The 12,297-nt window shown below is 39.5% G+C and overlaps 1 protein-coding gene across 1 annotated transcript in view; it reads right to left on the bottom strand.

Moving 5' to 3' along the window:
* The window catches only part of SLC66A2 (solute carrier family 66 member 2), a 1,460,443-nt gene that overhangs the window by 562,279 nt on the left and 885,867 nt on the right, over nt 1-12,297 (bottom strand). Inside the window, exon 3 of the mRNA XM_044067025.1 lies at nt 2,828-3,044. Within this exon, the coding sequence (XP_043922960.1) occupies nt 2,828-3,044 (217 nt within the window). The remainder of the gene's footprint in view (nt 1-2,827; nt 3,045-12,297) is intronic.

The following is a 12,297-nucleotide window of genomic DNA, read 5'->3' as shown; positions in this document are numbered from 1 at the left end:
TCAGAATAGCGAATTTTTTCCAAGGGAAAAAATTCGCTGTTCCGAGAAACATACACACAACACAAGCACACAAAAATAAATAAACCACACACATACAGTTAACAAAACCCAACCCCACACTAAACCACACATACATTACTAACTATCCACTTACCTTAACTCGCACCCTAACCCTAAGGTTCGTAACTATCACACACATACCCTACGAATCTATACACAAATAAACTAATTAATACACACACATACAATTAACAAAACACAACCCTACACTACACCACACTAACCCTAAGGTCTGTAACTCTCGCACCACAGTGGAGGAAACAGCAAAGCCATGGAATGGCCCACCAAAATCTTGCCCTAGGTAAGATTTTGATGTTCCGGGGCTTCACTATTTTCACCATTCGATATTTTGGGTTCAATGTTTTCACGTTCGGCGTTTTACCTTTTCGGAATTTTGATAAAGACCCCCCTAATAACTAGGTCAACATGGGAACGAGGAAAGGAAACTTTACCAATAGGAATGTCTGTAAGTAGGGGTATGTAAAAAGAGAAGGCCAAAACTGGCTGGAAGAAATTAGCAAAGCAACCATGGTGCTTGCAGCAAATATCTTTGGATGGAAAGATAATAAGCCAAAGTTTTGGACTGCAGGTTTGAGAATGCTTTCCTTAGCAGGGATTGATAACAGGAGACTATAGGCAAAGAAAAAGGGACAGGGAGTAATAAATGACAGATCAGCTCTGGTAGAGGTTTTAGTTGGGTCTAGATCAGAACAGAAGCTGCTATTAAAAGGTAGACTTCAAAAAATGTTTACTCAGAGAGAAAATGCAAGAGATGTGATGAGAAAGAGGGAGGTAACTGAGAACATGTTTTTTGGGAATGTAATGAGGTGACAGAGTTAAAATAAAAATTCCTACAGAATACTTTGACAGAAGGGTTGGTGTGGGGTGAACAAGCTACTTTAACTCAGGAAATGATTCATTTGAGCTGAGAAATAGCATATGAACTGAATAGCCATAGAATAGTTAAATGTTACTGGCTGTCAAAAAGAGCAAACAGCTAGAAAATGATAATCAAAATCTACTTCTAATGCAAAGAAAGCTCTGGAGATAATAAGAAGGATAAAAGAACTGGAGCTGGGATCCTTAGAAAAGGGACAGAGACATTTCATAGAAATAAATGCAATATTATGGGAATAATCGATTTAAAATAATGTTTAGAAGGAAGATTGAGATTTAAGAGAAGGCAGGAATTGAGCTACTTACATAACACAGAGTGAATGAAAACTATTAAGAAAACGTATGTGTACAGCATGACAATAGTAATTGTTATTACATTTTTTTCTTTTCCAGTAATGTATGTAAACCCATGTTACAGCTTAAAATTGCATGACTTGATAAACATCTTTAAAATAATTAACAAGGCTACGCAGTTTACTTCTAAACAGATGTACGGCCTGAAGCACTGAGGCCCTTTCTTAGCCATGGCCTTTTTCTTTAAGGTAGATTATGTATTGTGGTCTTTTCTGTGATTGCTAGAAACCAGTCTAGAACAACAGTAAAGGACCTACATACAAACTTAAACAAATGAAGACCCACCTGATAACAGCACAGAACCTGAAGTGATGAAACTGTTAATTTTGTAACAGAACACCACCATAACAGACTAATCATCAATCTCACTGAATAATCACAATTCTGAATTGTATTCAAAGACGATACAATTATGATAATGCTCTAAATTCTGATGCTGGTAATTTCAGCTTAGTGACTACAACTGTTAAAGTGTACGTGATGATGCCTGTGGTTTAAAAAAAATAAAATGCACTTAGCGTGCAAGGCAATTTAAAACTACATGCTTTATCAAAAAATGTTGAATACAGTAACTAATTTTGCAAAGTATGAAGGCCACATTAATATACTCTTATGAGATATACTTGAGTAGTCACAATCAACATAAAAAAATGCAAACAATGGCATTATTCAAGTTAGCAATTCAGCACTTTACTGTTTATTTGTCAGAAAGCTCCACTGTTTCTCTGTAAATTTTAGCATTATCAGAACAAGGCAATTTCTTTGGAGTATGCATTAGCAGTTCCCATCAGGCATCTCACCTCTGATTCATTACTCTTCTGTTAGTATGCATAGTTCAATGTATTAGTCTTCATCCAGAAGCTGCCTGAGACTTCCCACTACCTTCCAAGACCTGTGCAGCTAATTTCTCATTATGCCATACACAAGTTAGGCCTTAATATTTTATCGAGATATTTAAGAAGTAGCATTAATCAGATGAAACAGCTGCAGCTTCCATACACAGGAACTTGACTAATGGTCCATTACAGCCACAGTATGGGGAGCCTAACCCATGATTTGGAGTGGAAGGGGAAGGCCTTTCCATTTTTAACGCTATATGAACTAACATTACAGCAATATATTCACAGTCATAAATCACACAAATATATACATTTAAAATGAATCCAAATCAGATTGGCTGCATAGCACAAGGTGCAATTTATACCAAGCTGTGACAGGTTAATTTAGTATTTGGTCTAACACTACACAGAATTATAAAAATGCATTTCAAACCGACTGCAGAGACACTAGTTAGAAAGCAACTCAATATTTGCAAGATCTTTTAAAACTACAACTAGATGCAGTTGAAATCATTTTGACAATGTACCAGAAAACATAACAGGCTATGTAAACCATAATTCCAGCAAATTGTAAAATTAAATGTATGAACCATTCTCTAACATGTTTCACAGCTACAACCTGCAAAAGTGGAAAGCATGGGCATGTTAAAAGTTCAAAGCAGCCACAGTTCCCATACCTCATTCCTTCTGTAGATCTGTTCTGGAAGTTACGATACAACTGAGGAGTCCCCAGCATCGCCTCTGTGAACACAGCAAGGAAGCCCAGTGTTTCTACATAAAAGAAAAAGTCTATGAAGAGGTAGGTGATGTAGCCTGCGATTGCAGAGAAAGCCAGCACACACTGAACGTAATCTGTAAATCTGCTCCACTGCCAGAAGGACTTCAACTCGAGATCTAAAAAAAACAGCACTATTAGTTAGCAATGGAAGGCTTACATCTTAGGAACAAAAACATCATTTTTTTCTTCAGGAGAAAAGTAAGTTGTAAATCATACAACCCTACAAATAACACACAAACTGTGCTGAATAGTATATTTGAGGGAACATCTCAAAACAGCTTATTTTCTGAGAACATCCAGATAATATTCACTTCAGTTAACTAAAAATACTACAGGTAATTTTGCTTAATTATCAGTGAATATGACATTTAAACCCACTATAGTCTATTCACTGAATTAGATTAATTTTCTTTTCTGCTACATTGATGCTACTTTTAAAACTTTGTTGATGAGCTCAGTCACACTTATTTCCAAAAATCATGAAACCCAGGTAGTGTTCCAAAGCAACAAGCATTTATTCGTCACAGACAAGCGATCCCCAGTAACAAAAAATCTGAAGCATTTTAACAATGTAGGTGTTTACTGTCAGGGTTTTTTTTTTCTTTTTGTAAAGCACTGACGTTTTTTCTGAGCTTTTAATTACTTAAGTTTTTATGCACACTAATACACATGAATGAATATTTACTAGATGATATTATAAGACAGATGCATTTTTATATTTATAGTATTCTGGTTAGATGTTGTTTATGATTAGACAGATGTGTGTTTTTCTTGATTTTTGTTCTTGTCACAGACTTGAAGGCTTTATTACATTAGGTAGCAGAAAAGGATGTTAGTTAAAAGTCTTTTTATGTGCATTTTATGCTTTTCTTAATACCTGATTTTGGAATGTGGGTTGTAAATAGATAACTGCTGTTTTTTAACTAGAATTTAGCATCATCTAATCAGAAGTAGTGTGCAAGGGTGGGTACTTGTTCTAAAATGCACTTTTAAAGCCCTGTTTATACTGCTTGCCTTGAATAAGCTGGTTTAAAATTAAACAGTACGTACACTTTCCACACCTACTACATGCAGCTGAAGCTCCATGTACTACAAAAAATTATGATCAGGTTTCTCCAACAAAATATCTGCTTACTCTGTTTCAAAATGGATGTCAAAATTCATCTCTTAAGCTACATTTTCTTCAGCTCTTGAAGTGAATGCCTTGACATCCAAGTCTCAAAACACATAAGCTGGTTGCAATCAGGAACCCTTTTATAATTCCCTATTTTTCTGAGTAGCTGAAAAACAAGAGGAGGTAACTTGTTAATCTGGAAGACCCTAAGCCATGACTTTCATATATTAGTTCTGAAGAACAGTGGTCTATCTGGCTGAAAAAAGGTACCTGAGGCAAGTATAAGAAGAACAGGTAAAGTGTTGCAAAGGATCTTGGATTTCTTACTATTCACCACTTGATATAACCATAAAAATTGGAGCAGGCAATATTAAACTGATTCCTAGACTCGTCATCTGCCTTGGTAAGAATAAATAGTAGAAATGGTCTGTTAAGTACTGCTTTCAAGGAGTGTGTACATAAGAGAACCAAGAATACACAAAACAAAATCCAACAGAATTAACAATAAAGAGGCACTACCTAGGTCTTAAATTATTCCTTATAAAACAGATGTTTTGACCATAACAGAAACATTATTAAAAATTAAGTGTGTCTTTGTTGTTGTGTCTTTCAGCTTTTCCCGGTTAGGGGTCGCCACAGCGGAACTCCGGTCCGCTAATGATTGGCAGTAGATTTTAACATGCTGAGTTGTCAGCTCTGACGCACAACCTTTAACGAAGGTACACCCATTCATGCATATATCCACACAGAAGACGCTCTAGCTGAGAATCGAACAGGACGACGTCTTAGTGTGAGGCGACAACGCTACCGCAGCACCACTACCGCAGTAAGTGTGCCTTTGTAGATATACTAAATAAAGTCTCCAGTTCTCTCTAGGCAGCAGACCTGGCATAAAGATTAGGTGTTAAGAGTTCTGAAGGTTAAAAATAATGTGCAAACCAGCATAGTCAAACAATGCATAAATAAGTGATGAAGTTCCTAATTAGACTGTGGTACAGCTGCTAATAAGAAGGCACACAAGCCTGTATGGGAGATGTGTATACCACTCTGTGAAGGCTGCCAGCCCATCTAGCTGGAATTGTATAAATAATTCTGTGTTATTTGTGAATAGTAATATGATTTGTATGCTTGTCTTACAAATGTAAGAAAACTATATATTATATGCTGAGCTTCAAGAATGTAACCACAGTGTACCCTACTGGAAAAAACAGAGTTAACTTGCAAACTCTAATAAAAAAAAAAAAAAAATAAGTAAATTGTTTACGACTTTGCTATAAAGTTAGTTAATGCAAAGAGACAGGATGTCTAGAGCTAGGAGATTTTTCTAATGTCTGGAAACAGAAATAATTACAGATTTCAAAGGTAAAAGTGTGAAACTGTTTTACGACTTCCATTTCCAGGCAAGCTTGTAAAAGATAAGTATTTTTGATGGGTGTACTATTAAAGAAGAAAAGTTCACTACTTCCAACTTCAAAAGTACACCCACACTAACGAGAAAGTGCACTTTCGTGAACCTGCTAGACTGAACGGGCTAGCAGTCACGGACCTTAGGGTTAGGGTACGGGTTAGGGTAAGGGGATAGTTAGTAGGGCTATCCCCTTACCTTGACCCGTGCCCTAACCCTAAGGTCCATGACTATCACACAACAGTGGAGGACACAGCCCATTTTTCAATGTCCTCCATTGTGGTGCGGTAGGTTCAGTCTAGTGAGCTTAAGCAAAAGTGCACTTTCATTAAAGTGCACTTTCGCTTAAGTGGGGATGTACTTTCCCATTTCGAAAAAGTGAATTTTCGTTGTAGGAAAGTACACCCATTTTTGACACAGAGGTGACAAAGAATGATTTATCTGAGATAACCCAGCATTAATGTTTGACAGTAATTTAAGAATTACCTCAGAGAGTGAGTCTGTGCATTTTGTATCTTGTCTTTGGACCTGTAAACATCCATTCTGCACTTGCATTTGCCTGGCGCTGTAAGTAAGATTTAGGTACAATATTTCTCTTAGAGATAGATGGGAACTTAGTAAGATTAGTTTAGATGTTTCCTGTATTTATGTGAGACTGTCCTGCAATGTTGTTTTAAAATATTTTCTGTGATTCTGAACTCTGTTGTCACTGTGTTGCGTTATTGAGTATTGTCTTGTGCTTTTATTATTTATTATTAAATATATTTAGAACTTTTTAATTGTGGCTGGTTTGTTTAGAGATATTTAAGCTCTTAAAGTACTTGCATATGTATCTGGTGACACTGTACAGGCCACTCTTGAATAGCCTTAGTTTGATCACACTTACCATTTGGATAATAGTGGCATTGCACAGTAGAATTAGTCACCCTTTGGGAAGGGCCTTATAGTAGCAGATAAAGAGCTGGTTGGTGGCAGTGATTACTACCTTATAGTGTGGGCAGAAGGGGGCATAGCTAGTAAACCTGTGCCAGCCTTCTCCAGCCATGTCTTGTGTGTTTGTATATAAATCATATCTCAAAGTGTGTGTGTGTATGTGTCAGCTACTTGGGCAGGGACACAAAGCACTGATTGGACAGACAGGGTGCTGGAGGTTTTGGCTTGACCACTTGGCTGAGATCTTAACCCTATAGCTGTGCCAGTGGGGAGTCTTACTGGGGATCTGGCGAGAGAGAGGGAGAAACCAGCCCCAGACTGACTGTAATCTCTGTGTGCTCTTAAGGGAAATTGTATTTTATTGTGTCTGTACTTGTCATCCTCCCAATGTGCATGTCCTTCACTGGTGTTAGTGGAAAGGATTGAGGCTCCTTGATTACTGTGCCAGTGCAGGGGCATCACACCGTCTACTATCCACAACTAATCAATGTGAGGAAATACCTTTAGTAACTTAAAAAATCATTCTTTTGGATAACTGTTTTGGATTAGTTTGTTACAGATAAAACTCTTTCTGGTGCAGTTTTACACTAAATAATCCTATTCAGATCATATTTGAGCCCACAAGGCCAACCCCATCTGGGCAGGTACCCTACTTAATGTGGTTACTATCAATGCTGTAGATACTGCTAAATTACTAAGTATTCACTGCCCAGTATCTACCCAGTGACTTTTAAGAAGTGGCCTTCTGAGGAAACTGGGTGATCATTCCTAGCTATGCTAGAACCCATCCTTTTAATGAACCCAAATATGGTGAATGAGTCAACTGTAAGTGAAACAAGCACAACTACTGCACTTGATATTTTCCTCAGAATACTGACAAGGCAGACCATTTCCACCAAGTGCTTGATAGCTGGAGGGATGCAAGTAGCTCTGGCTTAGGTCTTCTCTCATGTCTCAGATGAAACCAAAAGGAAAGAACGTGGGAAAGACAAAGCAGCTGAAGACATGACTCACTATCAGAAAGTAGACTTTAGTTAGAGTTAACCCAAACTACTTTGGAAGGGCACTGAGGATTTAACAGGTGACCCTTAAAAGAATCAAGGCCCAGAAGAAATGTACTCACACAGCAAATCAGTTAAGCTATTCCTAAATCTTGTTACAGAATGTCTGTTAGAGGGAAACTCTTGCAGCTCTTAACAGTCCCATCTAATCAGCCACCAACACCTGTATCTGTCTTGTTACCTGCTCTTCATTGTACTTTAAAGCAGTCACAATAGAATCTGTATGTTACCTTCTAAACAGGAAATCATCTGAATGTCTAAGGAACAGAACTGTGACTCAAAGAATGTCGAGAACGAATATGCAAAAGTATGGAAAGTATGTACCATACCAGAGAAAGCTGCACCTTGGAGCCTTTTTTCTTTCTACAGGGTATAGCGATCTCAGAGTTAGCCTGCATAAGTACATACATTTGGGAAATGAGCTCTTGGTAACCAAGTAAGTCGACACCTGCAAACTGATTGAAAAGATGCCAAAATCTACAAATAAAAAAACAACCTTGAGCGGTAATAATGTTCTCAACTTTAATGCCAGAAAATGTATTAGTAGAGTTGTCAAAAAGGGGCTGGCACAGTGGATTAAGGTTATAAGCTGTTAACAAGATGCATCTTCTAGTGGTCTAAAGTTTGATTCCCTCAGCTTCCATTTACCAACTGCGTGACTCTGAGAAAGTTATTTAACCAGGCAGTGCTCTGGGGGAAACTGGAAAACTGGGATAGGCTCCTCAACTGTCTCTTGGACTGAACCACTCTGGTGGCATAGACAGATAAAGCTTTGACTATGGCCCGGCTGAACCATGTTTGATTAGCGGACTGGGCAGCTAAAGGAGTGGCAGAGAGAGATGGGGTCTGCCCATCCTGGGATGGGAGGTGGTTACATGGGTATTTCCCATGAGATCACTGGTGGAGAACCAGGGGTAGACCTTAACACAAAAAATAAATAAACAAATAAATAAAAACCCTGGCAGACTTAGGACAGCATTCACCCCTCCCCTGGAAGCCTTTGGGTTCTATGTTGGCCCTGGTCATAATTGGTGTAAGTCAGAGGGTTACAGTAAATTGAACATTAGACCTGGGGCTCGACACGGGGTACTGGGCGCAGCTTTCAGAATGAATTAGAGTGCATAAGCATCCCCCCCCCATAAAAATGTTCTCTGAAACCACATGCCTAGAAGCAATCTATGAACCTATAAGGACAAATTCTGATTACAGAATGAACAGTTAAATGAAAGAGATACCAACAGTAACAATCTCAGAAGAGAGGTAGATAGCAATTTAAACTTTGGCCAGTATGTATTTACCAATCATAGAAAATTATACTCTCTGGCTCATCTAATTCTGATGGGTATATCTAGTTATGCAAGGGGAATGACCTTATCACATTATACCTTGCTGATTCAACTGATCAATGAATGCATTGCTGCAGTACTGTGCCTGGCAATCTTGAACAAGCCACATGAAAGAACATGGAAATATACAGCAATCCACTCCTAGAAAAATCACATGGCAGGTAACTTGACTGACACAGAAAGGTTTTAGGAACTGTCTTTAGGTTCTGTTTGTTATGGAATAGCTAGACATAACCTCTGCTTGATCAAAAAAAAAAAAAAACAATGTCTGATCCAGACCTACTGGAAAGTCTGTGAATGGAATGCACCACTAGAGGCACTAAATCAAATACCAGTAGTAGACAAAAAGGAAAAAAAGCATGACAGGTGCATTACACAACGCTTTCTATGATTATGGACTAAACTTCCACTTACAATCAGAAGTCAGCAATTACCGTCCTGTAAATAATCGTGACATGTACTTGGATGTGGAAAATATCAACATGAGGTTACCTAGCAATCAAGCTTTTTGAAAGGTAGTAGGTTATAAGGTTAATAATCAGACTGTGGGAGCCCATCTGGTGGCAAAGAAGGATAATGCCCTGATTACAACCCAGTCAGCCTGGGTTCAATTAGTGGCTTGGGTGACTGATGGAGCAGTAGGGAGGGTGGACACCTGGTTCTGTGAGCGGTCTCCTGTGACAGTCCTTGGTGAAGGCTGGGGACACCACTATTGGGAACTGTGATTAAATAGGGGTGATAGGGTAGGGACATGGCTGAGCTACTGCTGAAGTGTTGTATTACACACCTGTGCTTTGACTGCTACTGTGGGTTGAATGGATACCTTCCTCCAGCAGATGTTGACAGTCAGAGCCACAGGATGCCCTTAAGATCTGCATGGGCCCCAGCCCTACTGGAGTTAGTCTGGGGGATTATGAGGTGGCTGTCAGACCCATCCAACTGATGGTGCAGAGGGGAGAAAAAGCTCCCAAAAATAAATAAATCAAACTGTGACCCTCTACCAGCCTTTGAATTAGTGGATCACAGTATGCTTATAACCAAGATCAAAAAGAAGACATAATGGAGAAGGACCTGTAAAATGTGTTTCCAGTTATCTGTTGAGTAGAGCCTTTCAGCTGATTACAGGATCTTTACTATGGACACTAGTTTAACTAGGAGAGAGGTGATTCAGGTTTCGGTACTTGTTCCCATATTAATTGTACCCTTAATTAATTATCAAACACCAGCTGTCTCTAGGTTGCCAAATACCCTTTATGCAGCAGATGACTTAATCCTGTTTAAAACTACCAAAACAAGTTCTATCATCCAAAAAGAAATGTGAAAGTATTTAAACTATGGCAATAAATTTACTGTTAACAGTAAAACCCTACTTTTGGCATACCATATAAGCTTAGAGAAATGCCACACCCCTGGATACATGACCCAAAAATGCACATGAATCTGGAGGTGGGGCGACTCTGAACAAAAAGTGTAAAACATGTCTTTTGGCGGAAGGAAACAGATGGCAACAGACAAGTACTGAATGTTAAGCAGATTGGAATGTGGAGAACAAGCACTGAACATCAATCTCATGGGAGAAACGGGCAACTTTGGATTGTATGGGACAAAGCTTTCAGAGCACTCATTTCATTGAATTTGTGCAATTTCATTCCAAAAGCTGATTTCACATGGTCTCCTTAGAAAAGGAAGCAGCAAATTACATAGAAAGTACAGTTGTGTACATTTACCATAAATGTAGATGTTCAAGTATATTCACTGTTGCAGTCCTTACATTTGGGTTATCTGCTTGCAGTAGCCCTCAGTCTGCCTGATTAACAAAGTCTTGGGTCCTGCGTCCATTGCTGTCCCTTCTTCCATGACGTCAGGTCGTCAGGGGTATAAAACATGCAGCCAACGCCATTACATCAGTTTTTCTTGCCCCAGATGTCTGGTGCCCCCTAATGGGAAGCAATTAAATCTATAATAAAAGGATACACCTCCAACAAAAAAGCAAATACACCAAAAAGCTTTTTGAGCACAGTAAGTGAGAGTAGAGGTATAGCCAAAAGAAGAGAGGGGGCTGGAGGGTGGGTAACCAGGACTGCAACAGTGAATACACTCGAACATCTACATTTATGGTAAGTGCACACAACTGTACTATGTTCTTCGTGTTTCACTGTTGCAATCATTACATTTGGGTAGATTTCCAAAGCTAAGGTTTGGAGGAGGAATTTAAATAGAATTAGGACCAGCTATAAGGCCCTGCAAGACTGTAGAGGCAAACCCAGCTCTGGATTTAGAGAAAATTGGGAAATGATAATACTTGGTGAAAGTATGTACAGAACTCCAGGTAGCAGCCTCTAGAATGTCCTTGGTAGGGACGCCCCTGAGAAAGGCTGCAGAGGTAGATGTAGCCCTGGTTGAATGGGGTCTGATGCCCTGTGGGATACGTTTTCCACGGTGCTTATAACAGAAATGAATGCAGTGGCCTATCCATTTTGAAATGGTTTGTTTTGAAATAGCTTTCCCCTCTGTCCCTGCAGCAAATGCCGCCAGCAGTTGTTCAGATTTCATTTGAGGTTTAGTTCTGTCCAAGTAGAATTTAAGTTGTCTGTGCACATCTAAGGAGTGCAGTATCCATTCCCCTTTGTTCTGTGGGTTAGGAAAGAAAGTAGGCAAATGAATGGACTGATTAAGAGCCACACTGGATACCACCTTGGGCATAAAGGAGGGATTGGTTCTGAGGGACACACTGTCCGCATGAAAGATGATGAAAGGCTCCACTGCCATAAGGGCCTGTAATTCAGATACCCTTCTTGCAGAAGTGATTGCTAAAAGGAAAGCTGTTTTCCAGGAAAGGAATTTTAAATCTGCAGTAGCAGCTGGCTTGAAAGGAGGAAGAGTGAGTTTCTCCAAGACAAAGGTAAGGTCCCATGCTGGAGTTGGAGCTCTCCTGGGTGGCCTTAAATGTTTGGCCCCCCTGAGTAACTGCTTGAGAAGTGGGTGAGAAAAGAGGGGAGGCTCTGTTCTATAATGAGATGAAATGGCTGAGGCATGAATTTTGATGGAGGAAAAAGACAAGCCCTTATGAAGCATCTCAGTCAAATATTGTAGAATCTGATGTAACTTGGGCACTGCTGCTCTCATCCCTTGAGACTGGTTCCAGGTACGAAATCTTTTCCATTTTGCAGCATAAGATTTTCTGGTACTAGATCTCCTAGCCTCTAAAATGATATCCATCACTGATTTGCTGAGGGGTGGTAAAGGAGAGAGTAGGTAATTAGCCAGGCTGCTAGGTTCAGGGTTTGCAGCTGAGGGTGCAGAATCTGGTTCTCCTGCTGAGAAAACAGGAAAGGAGTCTGAGGCAGGTGCCATGGAGCCAAGCGTGACACACTGTGCAGGAGGGGGTACCAGTGTTGTTGTGGCCAGTCTAGTGCAATTAAGACCATCCTTGGCTTGTCCTCTTTGATTTTATTAGTATCTTGGAGAGCAGAGGCAGAGGAGAAAAGGCATAAACTGAATGACAGAGCA

Source organism: Protopterus annectens, chromosome 3.part1, assembly GCF_019279795.1.
Source record: "Protopterus annectens isolate FY-2018-M chromosome 3.part1, PAN1.0, whole genome shotgun sequence".
NCBI classification, from domain to species: Eukaryota; Metazoa; Chordata; order Ceratodontiformes; family Protopteridae; genus Protopterus; species Protopterus annectens.
This window is presented reverse-complemented; position numbering and strand designations above follow the sequence as displayed.